Raw genomic sequence first — 17,700 nt, forward strand, 5'->3', positions numbered from 1 at the left:
TCTATCCATTAAATCCTCTTCCTCTCAAACACCTGGTATGGTTTGTTTTCCTGTGTGGACCCTGAATGATAAACCAACCACCTTTCTCCAGCACCGTGTGGTCACTGTTTTCCCACCTGTCTCTCCTACCAGCCTCTGAGCTCCTTAACAGCAGACACCATGTCTTCCTGGGCCTCAGATGCCCTTGGCCCAGGGCAGGGTCCATAGTCATTCATCACATCCTGCCTTGCTCCTAACAGGAAATCTCAAGCATATAGCTGGCACTTAGCAGGTATCCAAAAACAAGTTAAATCCATAATCTATGACAAATAAGAGAGGAAGGCCACGGAACGAAAACTCATGGAAGCATCTTTAAAGGGCAGATGAAGGACGCTTTTGAGGAGAAATTCATTGTAAGGATTCACTACTCAAGAATTACAGCAACTGTCCAGCAGTACAGACTCTAAAGCATAAATTTAAAATAAAATAAAATAAAGCTGCTATATTTCAAACCCCTACTAGGCATTCCATAGAATCTCAGAGTAGCAAGTGGTCACAGCAATACAGCATAGTGGTTCAGAGCAAGGGCTCCAGAGCCAGACTGCCAAATTTTGGCCCACCACCTACCAGCTGAATGGCCCTAGCAAGTTAACTTCTCTATACCTCAACTCTCTCAACCTGTAAAATTGCAATAATTGTGCCCCACAGTTGTGTTTCAAGGGCTAAATCAAGCTCATGCACATGGCTTCATTAATCGTTATTTGCAGCACAGCTCCAAGGATCTCAAACTCCACTGCCAACAGAGCCGAAGTAAATAAGCAGGTGAAGCTGCAGGAGTGAGGAGCAACAGAGAGAGGTGATACCTATGAGGGACTAGAGAGCATATGCCCTTCCCAAGGCATTCTCTTTCAAAGATCTTATAAAACTTCTGCTAGCCAAACCACTCACCTGTGGGCCAAATGCAGGCTGCCAGTTTGCAATCACAGCATTCTAAACCAGCCTTCTCAGCGGACTGAGGAGAAACATGAGGCCCCAAAAAGCATATGTGATTGATGCCTTGTCGCACAGACAAGTGAGAAGCCAACAGTCCAGTTCTCCCTGTGCCATCTCAGGCTCAGGAAGAAAGGAGAAATGAAACAAGAGCCTTAGAAACCTGTGGCCAAATAAAGGAAGACACTAAGAAATGCAACCACAGATGGCTTCTCCAAAACCTGCTGCCGTCGAGTTGGTTCCAACTCATAGGGACCCTATAAGACAGACCAGAACTGCCCCATAGGGTTTCCGAGGAGCAGCTGGTGGATTCGAACAGCTGACCTCTTGGTTAGCTGCCACGGCTCTTAACCACTGTGCCACCGGGGCTCCAGATGACTTCTAGAGAGGGGAGAAACACATTGGTGATGGAAGGTCAGAAAAGGTGAAAGCAAACTGGAAGCAGCTGAGGAAGAAGATTCCTAAGAGCCCTCGACTAAGGAGAGGATGCTGGGTTGCCTTCTTCTGCACAGCAACCTTATCTCAGATCCAAAGAAAAGGAAAGGATGACAAGGAAGAAAAATGGGCAAGAAGCTAATCCATAATCATTGGAAAAAGGAAAAGGAACACGCATGCCTAGTGTGCTCTGAGGCTTTCCTTAAATCACACCACTTATCCCAAAAACCTAACAGCTGAGAAGATATCATGGTCCATCTTTAGGAAAGACAAGGTAGCTTGGGGATTTGGTGAACTGTTTAGGATCACTCAGCTAGGAAGAAGCAAAACTGAGATTTTTAACGCAAGTCCTCCTGGTTTTAGGTTGTTGTTAGCTGCCAGTAAATCAGCTCATGGCAGCCCCTCGCACAACAGAACAAAGCGCTGCCTAGTCGTGCACTGTCCCACGACCAGTTGTGGATGGGATGACTGTGACCCACAGGGTTTCCCATGGGCTGATTTTCGGAAGTAGGTAGCCATGACTTTCCTCCTAGTTCACCTCAGTCTGGAAGCTCCACTGAAATCTGTTTAGTATAACAGCAGCATAAAAGCCTCTACTGACAGACAGGTGGTGGCTGCGTGTGAGATGCATTGGCCAGGAATCAAACCCGAGTCTCCTCCACAGAAGGTGAGAATTTTACCACTGAACCACCACTGTCCTTACCAGATAAAATTCAGGACACCCAGTTAAATCTGAATTTCAGATAAGCAACAAATAACTTTTTAGTACACATTTACTTCATGTAATCGTTGGGATCTACATATACTAAAAAATTAGTCATTGTTTACCTGAAGTTTAAATTTAACTGGATACCCTGTATTTTTATTTGCTAAATCTGGCAACCCTACCCGGATTCCAAGTCTCTCTCCATTACACCAAGTTCTCCCAAGGAACCTGGGGATGGAAAACCAGAAAAGAGTTAAAGGATAAAACTGAAAAGGGGGATAATTCACTCGGATGGCCTAACGGAGGATCCTAATCTGAAACACATAAAATTAAAAACAGAAAAGATGAGCAGTAGAACACACAGGACTTTGAGAACTGGAGAAAGAGTACACTGTACTTACAGGAGGCAGTAACACTGTTTTCATTTGTGGGCTAGCAAACAAGTGAGTTCCCTTTTCATATTACGCATCAGGTACCAATGACCCAGAGCTGCAAGGTTCTGGGCCAAATAACAACAACAACAAAAAAAAAAACTCGTTGCCGTTGAGTCAGTTCCAACTTACAGCAACCCTATAGGACAGAGGAGAACTGCCCCAAATGGTTTCCAGCTATAAATCTTTACAGAAGCAGACTGCCACATCTTTCTCCCATGGGGCCAAGTAAAAGTCAACTAAATAAGGGATTACTGTAATTAGTGCTAATCTCCCTTACCTGAAGAAGAGTTCCATGGGAAGGTGTCCAGGTGACTGCTAAGGGAAAGAGGCAGAGAGAAACCAAAAGGCTCCACCGATCTTGGTGAGGGCCCCACCTCCCTAGTGGTGATAGACTCTAGTCAAACAGTCAAGCGCATTCCTGGGTTCAAAATGGGTTACTTTAACCTAATTCTTTACAACGCGAGCGGGGTCCCTGTCTGTGGTGTCACTAGGATTGGTGTCATTCAATGCAGTAACTCAAGGTGTCACCCTCCCATGCTAATTACCACAATACTGTAGTTAAACCACCAGAAAATCTGACAAAATCAGGGACTATAAAAACACTGGCAGCAATGAAAACAGCACATGCCTGTAGCACCTGCAGATAAATCACGTGATTTGAAGCATCACTGTAAGTGGGTAATAATGACAGCTGACAGGAGTGCATTAGAAGATTCAAAAAGTAAACTGGCATAGAGTTTTAGCCTTATAGGTATATTGATACATGTAAACTGGAGATTATGAACCTTTTTTGTTATTATAGTTAATAATAGGGATATTTTTATAAATAATAAATTTCTGCTGAAACGGCCATTTTGGAGTCACCACCTCTGACAGTGTCTCTGGGTATAGTACACAATTCTCCTACCCCCTTAGTGATGCCACTGGTCCCTGAATTCAACGTATTCTCCTTGCCCTTTCTGGTCACCACAAAAGTCATCACACCAAGCCAATAAAAAATGCCCTGGTGAAGGGCATGCTCCTCAACATTCAAATAGCTCCCAGGCTGCCATTTCTATTGTTAGAGAGAGCCAGAGGCCACGTGGGGGTGGGGAGGGCAGGTCCCTTGAGAAGTCCCTGCAGAGAGAAAACTACTGGCCTCCCACAGACCTGCTCCTGACTCATAACAGGTACTGCAAGCCTGCAAAGTTAAGTCATATTCAAAGATAATCATGTTTTTATCTAAAGAGAGTGGCTCTCGTGAACTGGCTACCAAAGTCCAACCCCTGGAATCCCTACCCCACAGAACAGGGTCAAAAGTCACACGTTAAGAAAGAGGGCTTTGACCATCTTTTGTTCCCAGTGCTAATGTCAGAAAACAGGGACAGAGTACACGTTGGCTCCTTGCTCAAGAAATAATGGAAAGGCCTCAAAAACTACAGAAAGAAGTGGATCATTTAAGAAATATGTTTATCTCCTGCTGTACTGTTACGTTTATACAACTACACAGACTGGTTTCATCCTGGCTCACCAAAATCTCGGAAATCAGCCAAGTTCCCAGGCATCCCTTTCAAATGCCCAGAAAAGGGAAGTCCTAGGGAGCCAGGCTGCTGAAGTAGTCCAGTCTGCTGTCTTTGGAGAGCGTGGTGCTGCCTCAACTGCCCCTCTCAGCATTCCAGAGGTTTATTTTGCTATCGTTTCTGTTAGGATTAACTACAGCAGCCTTGATTTTGAAACGTATTTTGGAAGACAGAAGAAAGTGTGCTTCTGGACAGGAAGGGGATACTAATGATTTTTAGTATCATTCTATACAGTAATAGTAATTCACAAATTAGCAAAATGCTTTTAGGTGCATTGTTATTGTTGTTGGGTGCCATTGAGTCGATTCTGACTCATAGTGACCCCATGTGACAGAGCAGAATTGCCCCATAGGGTTTCCTAGGCTATAATCTTTACAGAAGATCACCAAGTCTTTTCTCCTATGGAGCCACAGGGTGGATTCAAACCGTCAACCTTTCAGTTAGCAAACAAACGCGTAACCAGTGCACCACCAGGGCTCCTTTTTTCAAGTGTACCACCTTATTCGATCCTTGTAACACTACTGGGATGGAAGCAAGACTGATATTAACTTAAAATATCATTATTTTAGCAGCTAAATAAACAGGCTCAAAGGCTCTGAATCCAATGAACCCAATACAATTCAGTGAGTAAAGCAGCTAGAAACTCAATTCACTGGAACCCATGTTCTGTAGGGCCTATATGTCCCATGCTGCACTAGACTCTGTTCACATTGTCCCTATGCCCAGCAACTAGTACCAAGAGAAGGGAGTGGAGCCATCCAGGGGGCAGACACTAAAAGTAAAAACAATTCCACAGACACTCATGCAGCGGAATACTATGTGCACTAAAAGATCTCCTGCTATGTGGATGCTGCTTAATATTGGTAAATGCACAAACCAGGATAATGAATCAAAGAATCCAGACACACAAAATTGCATTCTGTGTAATTCTATTTATATAAAGTTCAAGAACAAGCCAAATGAATCTATATTGATGGACGTCAGGGCAGGGTCACCTTTCAGGATGTATTGATTGGAAAAGAGCATGCTGAAGCTTTAGGGTTGCTGATAACAGCATTTATCTTGAGCACCAGTGGTTACACAGTAAATTCATTTATAAATTCACTGGGCTTACTTAAGTTTGTACACTTTACTGTATACATGTCATACTCCATTCAAGAGTTTACAAGAAGTAAACCTGAATACCTCTCAAAATAAATTCCAGACTTTATTGAATAACTACACTGTTAAGAGGAGCCACTACACTGTTAAGAGGAGCCGTGGTAGCACAACAGTTAAGTGCTTGGGCTCGGCTGCTAACAGAAAGGTTGGCAGTTCGAGCACACCCAGCAGATACAAAGGAGAAAGACCTGCCTATCTGCTCCTGTAAAGATTAAAAAAACCCTAGGGCAGTTCTGTGTCACGTGGGGTCACTATCAGTTGAAATCAACTCCACCTAACAACATACTATTAAAACACAAAGGATCCTTCAAACAGCAGGGCCTGTAGGTGCCAGTTACTATGCCAGGTACTGTCAGACCAGCTGCCTGCTTCAAATCCCTGCTCTACCACTTACCGAAATCTTTCAGGGGTTGCTTAGTCTCCGTATACCTCATTTCTTCATCTGTGACACGGAGATAGCAAAGGGTTGTTGTGAAGATTAAATCACTCACTATACACAAAATGTTTGTAACTATACCAGGCACACAGTAATACTGCTATTATCATGGAATACTATTATCATGGAATGGACAATCTTACAGATGATAACTGACAAAATCCCCATCTTCAGATATTTTAAAGGGGAAACACAAATATATGTTTCCACTAAGCAGCTTTGAAATCTTCTAAATGCAGAAAGGCTTCTGCTGTTCCCCTACCCCTCACCCCTCTACCCCTCACCCCAGTTAGCCCATGGATGGGACCCAGGAGCAGAGCCCACCAGACTTGCCCATCTGGGCCCTGAACTCCTCCACAGCCTCCTCCCACTTCCCACTAGATTAACTTCAATTTATCCTTCAGGTCTTAGCTTAAAAGCCACCTCCTTCCAGAGAGCCCTCCTTGACTATGGCCCCCACACCTGGACTGAGTCAGGAGCCCTCCTACAACTCCCCAGCAGAATCTCATCCCAGCTGCTATATATGGCACACTGCCTGTCACACAGCAGGCGATCAATACATTTGTTGAAAACACCCACTATTACTGTGCTAGTCAGACTCTTTAAGTCGAGGGTATACCATAAGGACAAAGGAAGAGACTCATACCACATTTGGATGGGGGGGAGGGTTCCAAATGGCTATGCTACAAGCAGAAATGGCAATGTCCCGGGGTACACTGGACAGGGTACCGGGGTGGAGTGGGCACCGGTGGCCTAAAAACATAGACCAAGGCCTAATGCTGGAGGGCAACGGAGCCAGAAGGGGAGCACAAACTAACCCTTACACAGTGAACGTCCTTTCTCCATCACTGTTTCTTTTCCAAGACAGGGACTTGGCTGCCCTGGAAACAATCCCTTAGGCCTGGTATCTTGGGAATCTGCTGTGGTAATGGGGCAGCCGGACTAACTGAAGGAATAGAACTATATAGAAACCACTAAGAGGAAAATGCGCACAAGGAGATGAAAAGAAAATCATTCCTAAATTAATTTATGCCCCGCCCACCAAGAGGCACTGTATCCCTGTGCTTAAATTTTGAGACCAAACCTCGTTTCAAATCCAAGCCCCACCTAATAGTTTTAGGACCTGAGGCAAGTAACTTAACCTCTCTGGAGCTAAATTTACAAGTCTGTAGCTAGGGATTTTTTTTTTTTTTTTTTTAGCTAGGGATTACCGTAGTACTGAACACAGCCAATTGTGGTAAGGATGTATGCAAAGCCCTTCCAACAGTGCCTAACCCACAGTAAGCACCTGATAAACATTAGCTGTTATCACAGCCACACAAAATGACTTGGAAATAGGATAATGTTGGTGAATAAGAATTGTTATTAACTTCAAGCTTTCTTAAATTATGGTTTACTCAACATGCTGTCCTGGAAATCAAACGGTTACCATACATTTCATTTAAAAAAGAAAAGCAACCATATCTATACAGTGTTAGGGCAAATTCCTGTCTGTTTCCTGAAGGACATGTTTGCTGTTCACCAGTGTTCTCCACATCTGGGTGCTAAATACAAATCTGGACAAGAGGCAACAAGCCCAGAGCTGGGGAGAGGGCAGGGGCTCCTCTCTACATGTTTGCTGAATAACAGAAAAGAATCAGGTGTGGGAAAACCAATACCCATTGCCCTCAAATTGATTCTGACTCATATCGACCCTACAGGACAGAGCAGAACTGCCCCATAGGGTTGCCAAGACTATAACTCTTTACGGAAGCAGACTGCTACATCTTTCTCCCTCAGAGTCACTGGTGGGTTTGAACCACCCACCTTTTGGTGAGCAGCCAAGCGCTTAACCATTGTGCCACCAGTGATAACCAATAGGCAATAATAACAAGTTGGAGCAAAATACCAACAGCACTTTTACTAAAATATGTTAAGTCCAAATTCATAGCTTTAGTGTCAGGACAATAAAAAGCAGCTAGCTGCTTCTGTAATCAAAGTAAGTTTTTCTTTAAAAAAAAAAAAAAGGCTTTTTTTTTTTTTGGCAAGTCACTGGGTCCCCTGGGTACCTAAGGTATTTCCCTAGGTACCTGAAGTATTTCTCTGGATACCGAAAGTATTTCTAGGCAATAAGCTACATACATTCAAGGTTCAAAAAGATGTCAAACAGGTAATGTACTTTCCAAAAGAGATGGCCTGTTACCAGGCAGTGACTGGGACCCAAAGAAGTCCAAACCTCTACTTTACGGAGCATATACTTATGTTTTTACTCTTGGTTAACAAAGACATTAGAATAATCTAGCTGGTTTTTCCCTCAAATTTTAGCTTCTCTGTAATCTGGAGCTACTAAATGAAGCAGAGACACAATGTTTTGACTCTCAGCAAATGCCTTTATTTTGATAAATTAAGGCCTGTCTAGTGAAGAACCAAAAAAAAAAAAAGACGCCATGGAATAAAAGTTATCATTTGAGTTGGTATATTAGTATAAAATGAAAAAGCAATCACCACTTACCTGCAAATAATTTCATAAATCAAGATTTTTCTATATTAAACACCAACTATATTTTTTTCTCAATGTATCCATTGTAGCCCTTCTAATTTAGTCTCAAAAAGCTGATAGCGCAAAAAGACCCAAACTGTTCACTTATGTAAGCAACACATGGAAGTGTTTAATGTTGGTACTAGATTTCTAAGAACCTTCTTAGCTCAACCCATAATTCACGCTGTTTTCGTTCCTTCACTTTGCTCTTTCCTTCTATGGAAAACTTTTTTGAATTGTGATCTATGAATATTGGTCTGGCTGAATATTCCAACTCTGCTCCTAAGTACCAAATGGCCTCATTTGATCCTCAGTGTCCTGAAATGCCCTCATGGGCATTAACCAGATCACTCTAGACATACACCTGGTGCGCCTGCCTAGGCTGGTTGGACAGGGAATAGATGAGTGGAAAATTATCACATCAATCAACACTGCTTTCTTAAAAAAAAAAAAAAAAATGGAATTTGAAATTGCCCATAATGTTTTTAATTAATTTTAATGTAAGAAGTCTTTTGTTGTCACATAGCTCTGAATTAACACTTAAGAAATTCAGTCCGCCCAACAATATTCCATGAAAGGAACATGGGTGGGCGCCAGAATATAACAAGAGAAAAAATACCACCTAGATAATTTCAATCTACTGGCAGATGCAAACTATGAAATTAAAACATCAAGGACATTTCTTTTCAATCATCACCAAATAAAAAAGAAAATTGAAAACAAAATGCCTCCCTGTGCCACCTCAGCAGGGTTAAGTTGAGCAACAGCTCTCCCCCTCTCTGCCTAACAAAATAAACTACAAGCTAATTAAATTGTTAGTCAATATGACACATTGTTTGCCTTAAAGGTATTCACTGAGATGGACTGCATTTGGGAAGGCATAAGGTAAAGTTACCTATCCTCAGAACCCCTACAGGACTCAGCCTGGCCTTCCTTTATTACAACCACTTTGTATGTCAGTAATTCCTGCACTTGATACTTCACAACCCTCTTGGCTGGAGAGGGAAGGGCTGGTTCACTCTGCTCTGAATTCCTTACAGGGCCCAACCAGGGCCAAGCTGAATGAAAGTCAGGCGCGATCCTCAGGAGGCTGCTGGACGAGCCCTTACATTCCTCTCAGACCTTTCTGAGTATCTGGCACACAGTTGTTGGTGTTAGTTGCCACCTAGTTGATTATGACTCATGGTGACCCCATGTGTGCAAAGTAGTATTCCATAGGGTTTTCAAGGCTGTGACATTCAGAAGCAGATCATGGACTTTCTCCCAAGGCGCCTCTGAGTCGGTTCAAATCACCAACCTTTCAGCTACTAGTCAAGTTCTTAACCGTCTGCACCACTGAGGCTACAGCTGGCCCACAGTAGGCCTTTCATAAGCATTTGTAGGCTGAATCCTGTCTGTTTCAGGCTGTAGTTACCACATGCTGTTCTGTGCCTTACTAAGCAGGCAAAAACCAAAACCCTTGCTGTCGATTCAATTTCGACTCATAGTGACCCTACAGGACAGAGAAGAACTGCCCTACAGGGTTTCCAAGGAGCAGCAGACAGATTCAAACTGCCAACCTTTCGGTTAGCAGCTCAGCTCTTAACTACTCACTACATCAAGCAGGCAAAGGGAGGGTAAGGAAAAAAAAAAAAAAATCACAGAAAATTTTCTGGCACTAAATTAAACAAATGAGTACTGTAATAAATTTTAATTATTAAATTGCACCCCATACGTTGGATCTCAAAAAACCTGCCACCATCGAGTTGATTCAGGAACCAAAAACAAGGGGGAGAATTATTTCTAAATAATAACCATTGATCAAACTGTTAATCCTTCTTTCCCTAAAAGAGAGAGCCCACACAAAGAAATGTCTGCACAACACACAATACAGGGGAGGTCAGCACAATTGGACTAAACCAAAAGCAAAGAAGTTTCCTGAATAAATTGAATGCTTCGAAGGCCAGCATAGCAGGGGCAGGGGTCTGGGGACCATGGTTTCAGGGGACATCTAAGTCAATTAAAAAAAAAAAAAGTCAATTGGCATACTAAAATCTGTTAAGAAAACATTCTGCATCCCACTTTGAAGAGTGGCATCTGGGGTCTTAAACACTAGCAAGCTGCCATCTGAGATGCATCAATTGGTCTCAACCCACCTGGATCAAAGGAGAATGAAGGACACAAGGTAATTACGAGCCCAAGGGACAGAAAGGGCCAAATGAACCAGAGACTACATCATCCTGAGACCAGAAGAACTAGATGGTGCCTGGCTACAACCAGTGACTGCCCTGACAGGGAACACAACAGAGAACCCCTGAGGGAGCAGGAGAGCAGTGGGATGCAGACCCCAAATTCTCATATGACCAGACTTAATGGTCTGACTGAGACTGGAAGGACCCCGGTGCTCATAGCCCCCAGACCTCCTGTTGGCCCAGGACAGGAACCATTCCCAAAGCCAACTCTTCAAACATGGATTGGACTGGACAGTGGGTTGGCGAGGGATGCTGGTGAGGAGCGAGCTTCTTGGATTAGGTGGACACTTGAGACTATGTTGGCATCTCCTGCCTGGACGGGAGATGAGAGGGTGGAGGGGGTTAGAAGCTGGCGAAATGGACATGAAAGAGAGTGGAGGGAGAGAGCTGGCTGTCTCATTAGGGGGAGAGTAATTGGGAGTGTGTAGCAAGGTGTATATGGGTTTTTGTGTGAGAGACTGACTTGATTTGTAAACTTTCACTTAAAGCACAATAAAAATTATTTAAAAAAAAAATGTCTGCAATTTACTGGCATTAGCACTGGAATAAAATTCACAGTTGTGGGTTTGACGGCCATAAAGATAAGAAAATTTGACAGTCTTGGGGAAGTAGAAAGAGCCTGCAACGTTACACCTCCTCTCATAGATCCTGACAATTAGACATATTTTCCAGAACATTAGTTTCCCTGTCAAGAAATTTTCAACCACCAGTAGGCAGAACACACTGAGCCTGAGAACATTGACTTTTCCAGCTTTGACTCTAATTCAATATACCTAAAAGCAAGCACATTGTGATTGAAAACAAAACGCAACACCTACCTACCTACCGAGGAAAAAAGTATGCAGAGGGGACAAGAAGGATTACTTTTATTCAGCCTGGCCGCAAGTTTAAAAGCTCGGATTAGCATTTCTAGGTATAAACCAAATTATCCCTTCGAGGCATGATTTAAATTAAAAAAAAAAAAAAAACAGAATGCAAGTACGGTGTGTCACACATTATCAACACACCCCAAGTTCCACTCTCCAAGCCACACGTGGACATCTACAAGGATTCAGCAAGTCTCACAATCCTGTCTTCAGATACTGCCCCAATGAGAGTTCCAGGAAACCTGAACCTGTACAGGTACATCCCTCTATTATTTTCCACAGTTGTTTCCCAGAGGCAGCTGTGGGTATTTCAGTGTTAAAGAAATTCATAATAAGAGCCTGGAATGATCTGTTACCATCACCGAAACCAAGGTGGCAAATCAAACTTCCAGCAGAGCCACTTATTCCCCAAACCTTGCTCATAAATCCCAGGAAAGGTGAACCCAAAGACATGACGTGTTTTTCTCCTTTCAGAGGTGAAATGTATCACGCATGTGCAGGGATATGCTACAAGGTAGCTTACAATACCATCCATGGTTAGAAGGCAAGGGCTCAGGGCACGCATTAATGACTGTGGTCCCCCAAAGTATACAGTGTATCCACTCATCCACCCAGTCTTCTAACCAACACTGGTGAAGATGATGACTGCTGTTTAGGACAGGAAAGCGGTCCTCTATGAACCCAGTAAGTCAGTTCCTCCCAATGCCTCTAGAGTCAACTCAACATACCTGTAGGGTGTCTACCACATGTCAGGCACTGAAGACTCAAGGATAAACAAGGCAAATTCTACTCCCAAAGGAATTTACACATCTACTGGGGAGGCCTGTGTGATGGGGGATAAGTGGCTGGCAGATGGAACCCTGTGGGACCATATCAGCAGGCACATAACCCGGTGTATGGCTGAGGAAGTGGCAGTACCAGAGCAAACGGTGGTGGTGGGGACAGTACAGTCTGCTTGGATTTATAAGGTAGAAGGGAGGGAAGAAGTGAAGAGCATTTAAGGCAGGGATACATTCTAGAAGAGCCAGAGAAACCTACTGAAATTCCAGGAACCTGTAGTTCAGATGAACTATAGCCCAGAGAGTCCTAGGGGTGTGGCTGTGAAGCAAGCAGGGGCCAGGATCATACATAATTGGTAAACCACCAGAAAGTTTTACCTTGACCCAGGGGGTAACTGGGAGACATTAAAAGTTTTTAAGCAAGCAATGACTAACCTGCAACCCACTGCCGTGGAGTCCGTTTTGACTCATAGCAGCCCTACAGGACAGAGCAGTACTGCCCCACAGGGTTTCCAAGGAGCTGCTGGTAAATTCAAACTGCTGACTTTTTGGTTAGCAGACAATCTTGCTTTTAAGTCCAGCCTTGAACAAGAGTCAGCCACGAACTGGATACTGGTCATTCTCTAAACTCCTTCCCACCACCCCCCAGCAAAAAAAAAAAAAAAAAGAACACAGTAAAAGACTGTCACAACCTCCACTTTTTTTTTTTTTTTAAATCTACAAAGGTGAGAAAGTCTGAACACAGAAAAAAATTGAGAACAGCCTCTTTTAGAAGACTTGTGCACAATCAGACCTAACTGTTAGGTCATACTTTCCCCAAAACTGTGTTTAAAGTTGGGTGTTTCCCTAAGAATCTAAGAAATTTTTTTTTTAAACAGAAGAAAAAAAAAGACACACCACACCTCTTAACAAGGGCAACTTCAATCTGATAGCTTCAGAGTGTCTGCCAAAATGAAGTCTTAAAAATGGAAACTAGTGTATTAGGCTTCCAGGGTAAATAACTCAAAAGGCACACCATTAACTATATAGCGGCTTTTATTGGTTAATGAACCCATTATACGGTTGATGATTAAACTAGCCAGGTTTTCTAATCATGCCATACCAACATGTTTTTCTACTATAACTTCAAAATGCCTTTGTATTTCTGTATCCCCCTAAATATCTACGATGAAAGGTTAATCCCACAGATAAAAAAAAAAAAAAAAAAGATATTTAAAAACTGGTAATTTATTATTGGCCTTTATTTCCAAACCAAATCCACACTGAAGATCTGAACCTGTCTTGAAAAAAGCACTGGCCCCAGAGAACCAGCCCCCACTGGTTGTGAGGCCCTGCTTATACTGAGAACAGCTGCGACTAGTTGAGAACTCTGAAGCCATCCAATTACTGCCCACAACTTCATTTCCTCATCTGCCCAGAGACCACCACTCCTTGCCATTTCTCACTGCAGTGAATCAGATGACCCACAATCACAGTTTTACCCACAGTATAAGCCAGACAGATCTGGCCTATTAGCCAAGACAGGTTGCTACGAGTCGGAATTAGACTCGAACACACTGGGTTTGGTTTGGGTTTTTTATCCTGACAGGAAGCGGGGGGATCTGACTCAAAAAGATGAGTCTTTTTTTGTTTGTTTATTTCCCCCACAACAAAGAAAGTATGATCTATAATCTGCAGCCCAGTTCCACCGCTGATTTACTAGCTGAAATTGGATAATTACTGAAAACATTCCATTCTCCATTGAAGCCCCCCTCCCCCATAAAATGCAAGTTATAACTCCTAGATACGCTAGGCATTTGTAGATACTGATGCAGAGATTCTTCCCCAGAGATGATGTTTGCCTCTATCACACAGATGCTGTGAGAACACAGGCCCATGAAACCAGTCTCATAAATGGGTAGCTTGATCAGACTCAGCACCCATATACCAACTGAGATGGGTGAGACCACTAGGTTAGTGCTTCTATTAGCCTTTTGAATTGGCTAAATAAAAGAGAGCCCCTTTCTTCTCCTTCAGGGTGTGGCTGATTAGCAATGTGTCTTCCAAAACATGCTCAGGGAAAAGCAAAGACGCCCATAATCATCTTTAGTGCTCAAGAACATGAAAGTTAATATCATAATTGGAGGAACTGAGGGATGAGAGCCAGAAAGGCAACTAATAAGATTATGGTACTGTCTTCCCTTCAACTTAAGTAAAACAATTTTAAAAAATCTAGCACGGCCTTCACTTAATTAGATATCCAGGCATTGTCACCAACTGCCTAGGCAGCTACTAGCAAAGGCAACGTTTAAGTCAGAGTTGTCAGGGATTCTGCATTTAACCTTGACATAAACCACCACTCAGGTGTTATTCCCTGGACTCCTCACATCCAGACCCATCTCAAGGACGGACAGACATTTCTCCTTCTATTCACATACCTGAGAGGTCAAATCCACCCACTGCAACCTGGATCCTAGGTCATTAACAGAAGCCTCAAAATCTTGAAGGAATCCTTTCTCTATAGTTGCCATACAGCTCCTTACTAAACACCTGCCAAGTAATAGGAGTGAACCCAAGTACCTTCATTTGTCTCCCTGAACGTATTAATCAGAGATTAGAAAAGAACTGAGAGGTCTCTGGTATTTGTAGGCTGTCACCTAAAACAATTTTAAACTTTACTAAGGCCAGAACATTTCACAAAGTGTATTTGGTTGGATTTCAGTTTTAGTTGAGGGTAAGTGCTAAGAAATAAAGCTACCACCTTACACAACACCTCAAGCCAAATATTCAGAAGGCCTCTGATACACTAGAAATGAACATATTTGTCCATGTAAAGCCAACATGTTTACGTACAATTTACAGACCTACTTATAATATGGCCAAAGTATCAAACAGATAACCCTTTCATAGTCTCTATATCCACCCCGCATCCCTCCCTCCCAAACAAACAAAAACAGCCTGAATTGCTCACTGTATGCAAGAAGCTAGAGATCAGTTTCATGTAAGTTTTACTACTTTCAGTGGTTTAAATTCTCCAAGGGACCAACCCTCTCATTTACTAACTCAAACCTTAAATAAACTGCCTTTACCAACTTCCCCCTCTTCTCAAACCCCCACTCAGCAGAAACATCTCTCTCAGCCAAGAAAGTCTGCAGAGGAGGCTTGGAAGCTGTCTCTGCAAATTCCTCCCCCTTCCTACCATAAGGGCACTGCAAGAACTTCATAGCTGGGAAATGCATGAACATTGCTCTAATTCTATCCGCCAGGACTGGATTTGAGCACAGAAAGTATCTTTCTACAATCTATTTCTAATTAAGCTCCCAAGCACACTGAAATTTTGGTGGAAGCCTGCTTTCAAAACAAATTAAGGAGGCCATGCAGTTCCCAGGAATGAGCGGGTGTTAGGGGAAATATACACTCCTCCACTGAACTCTTTTTCCTGGCACAGGGTCAGCCTCAACTCACCCCATTTCATTTCCAAGGTGTGACCCACACCCAGATTTACCTCTTCTCCATCTGAAGGTTTCCTCTCATCAGCTATTGTGCAGCAGCTATGGCAATTGATCCCCTAGATCGCTTGACATTTTCTCTGCAACTGTTTGGACCCGAATAGTTATCTGTATGGGATTCTGCATGTTAATGGTGTGGCTAGCTGGCAGGAATGGCAGGTGAGAGCACGCAGTGTACTTCTGCCAGTTATGTTTCGCCTCATCACCCTGTACTGAGTGGCCTTTTCAAAACGCCTACTACACCAGGAGTGAGACCTACAGACCTAATCTTACCCTCTTCTGGAAAGCTCCCAGGCGGATGTGAAACAAATGGCCTTTTCTCTCCTAAAGCATCTAGACTCACAGGCAAGATACCCCTGGACACTTCACCACCAATAAAGCAAAGACACGTACATCTTGTTCAGCTAGAGTCACAGTCGCCACTCTTCAAACCACCTTCAGCCCCAGCCCTGTGCAGACCAGTTTAAGATACTGTACTCTGACCGCTCTAAACTACCCCCGCAACCCCACCACCCACCCAAAGGAACGGGCTTCCAAAGGAGGTGGGTGCACCAGCTCCAGTACCCGCCCTTCCCTCTCCATCCTGGCCAGAAAACTCCACTTCCCGGATTCCCGGCCTCACTCTCCCGTCCCCTCCCCGGGCGATCCAGCTAGCGCAGTCCAGATGCCAGCTGTATGCCCTGCCCAGCTGCGCACCTCTTGCACCCCAAAAGCCAGGCCCCTGGAACAGGCCCCAACTTCCTCCTTATCCCCTAGCCTAGGTTTGCCCAGATTCTGGACGCACCCCCTCAGGCGTGCTAGAACTGAAAAAAGTCTCACCCCGCCCCCCAGCCACGCCGCCGGCCTCCAGCCCTGCCCCGGAGCGACCACCTTCCTAGAAGCAAAAAAGGACCGCGAGTGGTAGCCCCAGCGGTCTTCCGCCGCACTCGGCGACTGGCCTGGACCCCAAGAAGGGACAACCACCCTCTCCGCCGCCCCCACGCTTCCACCCAGGGGGCCGGCAGGTTTCCGCAGGGAGTATGCCGGGAGACTCCGGGCTGCTCGGGTCGGGGTGCAGTCCCTCCTTGGGGGGGGGGGGAGGGGAAGAGGTCGGCGCTGCGGCGCGCCCCCGGGGGACACTCACGATGGTTACGCTGGCTTTGCGCAGGTCGCGGTTCTCCTCCTGCAGCGCCTTGCACTTGAGTTTGTAGGTCTCCAGCTCGATCTTCAGCACCTTGTTCTCCTGCTGCAGCGAGGCCAGGCGGTTGGTGAGCTCTTCCAGGCGGAACGGCGAGATGACAATGCCCCCGGACTTCCCACCACCGCCGCCTCCTCCGCCGCCACCGCCGCCGCCGACGCCCGAGGTCGACGAGCAAGACGACTGCATGGCGGCCGAGCTGCTGCTGTTGCCCCCCGCTCCGTCCGTGTCGCTCTCGCTAGCGCTGTCCGCCATGGCCGCGGCGGGCTGGGGAAAGGAGGAGGAAGAGGAGCAGGGAGGTGGCAGCGGCGAAGGCTGGGCTGCAAATGAGTGGGCGCCGGGCGAGCACAGGGGAGCGCCGAGCAGGGCGCCTGGCACCAGGGCGCAGACTCGGAGAGGCAGCGAGAGAAAGAGAGGGAGCTTCCCGCTGCCAAGGGACGTCCTCTGCCAGAGAACAGAGACCCCGCCCGGGCTCGGGCAGTATTGCACTGGGGCTCGCTCCAGCCAGGCCTGGCGCGCTCCCTAGGCCGCCCTTGCAAGGCTTGTCGAAAGCTCCGGGACCCGCCCGCTGCCGCGGCAGGTCGCCTGGCGTCAGCCGCGGGCTGGGAACGCGCGGGCACGGTCAGTGGGGGAAAACCAGGCCAGCCTCCGCGCCAGCAGCTTGCCGGCCGCACGTGGTCTGGGGGAGGGCCTCCGAGCCCCCTGACCTAAACCCGCGGCAGCCCAGCCTCTTCCGGCCTTGAGCCTGCTGGGGAGAAAAAGAGCCCAATGCGATGGCCCGCCAGTCTCGCAGGTGCTGGGGACACGTGGGAAGGTCAGCCCCGCTCCAGCATTCAGCCCGGGCGGTGCAGTGGCCCCATCTTCGGCCGACTGTGTGTGCGCGCGTGTCTCCCTCTGTCTGCCTTACACATACTCGCAGCCCTCGCAGTTTTATCTTCCCA

At 45.5% G+C, this 17,700-nt stretch overlaps 1 protein-coding gene across 1 annotated transcript in view; it reads right to left on the reverse strand.

Moving 5' to 3' along the window:
* CCDC6 (coiled-coil domain containing 6) overlaps positions 1-17,259 on the reverse strand; it is a 125,162-nt gene extending 107,903 nt beyond the window's left edge. The window contains exon 1 of the mRNA XM_003409276.4: positions 16,706-17,259. Within this exon, the coding sequence (XP_003409324.1) occupies positions 16,706-17,014 (309 nt within the window). The 5' untranslated portion in view covers positions 17,015-17,259. The remainder of the gene's footprint in view (positions 1-16,705) is intronic.
* Between the last annotated feature and the right edge of the window lie 441 nt (positions 17,260-17,700).

The sequence above is a fragment of the Loxodonta africana genome, chromosome 16 (genome assembly GCF_030014295.1).
Source record: "Loxodonta africana isolate mLoxAfr1 chromosome 16, mLoxAfr1.hap2, whole genome shotgun sequence".
Taxonomy (NCBI): domain Eukaryota; kingdom Metazoa; phylum Chordata; class Mammalia; order Proboscidea; family Elephantidae; genus Loxodonta; species Loxodonta africana.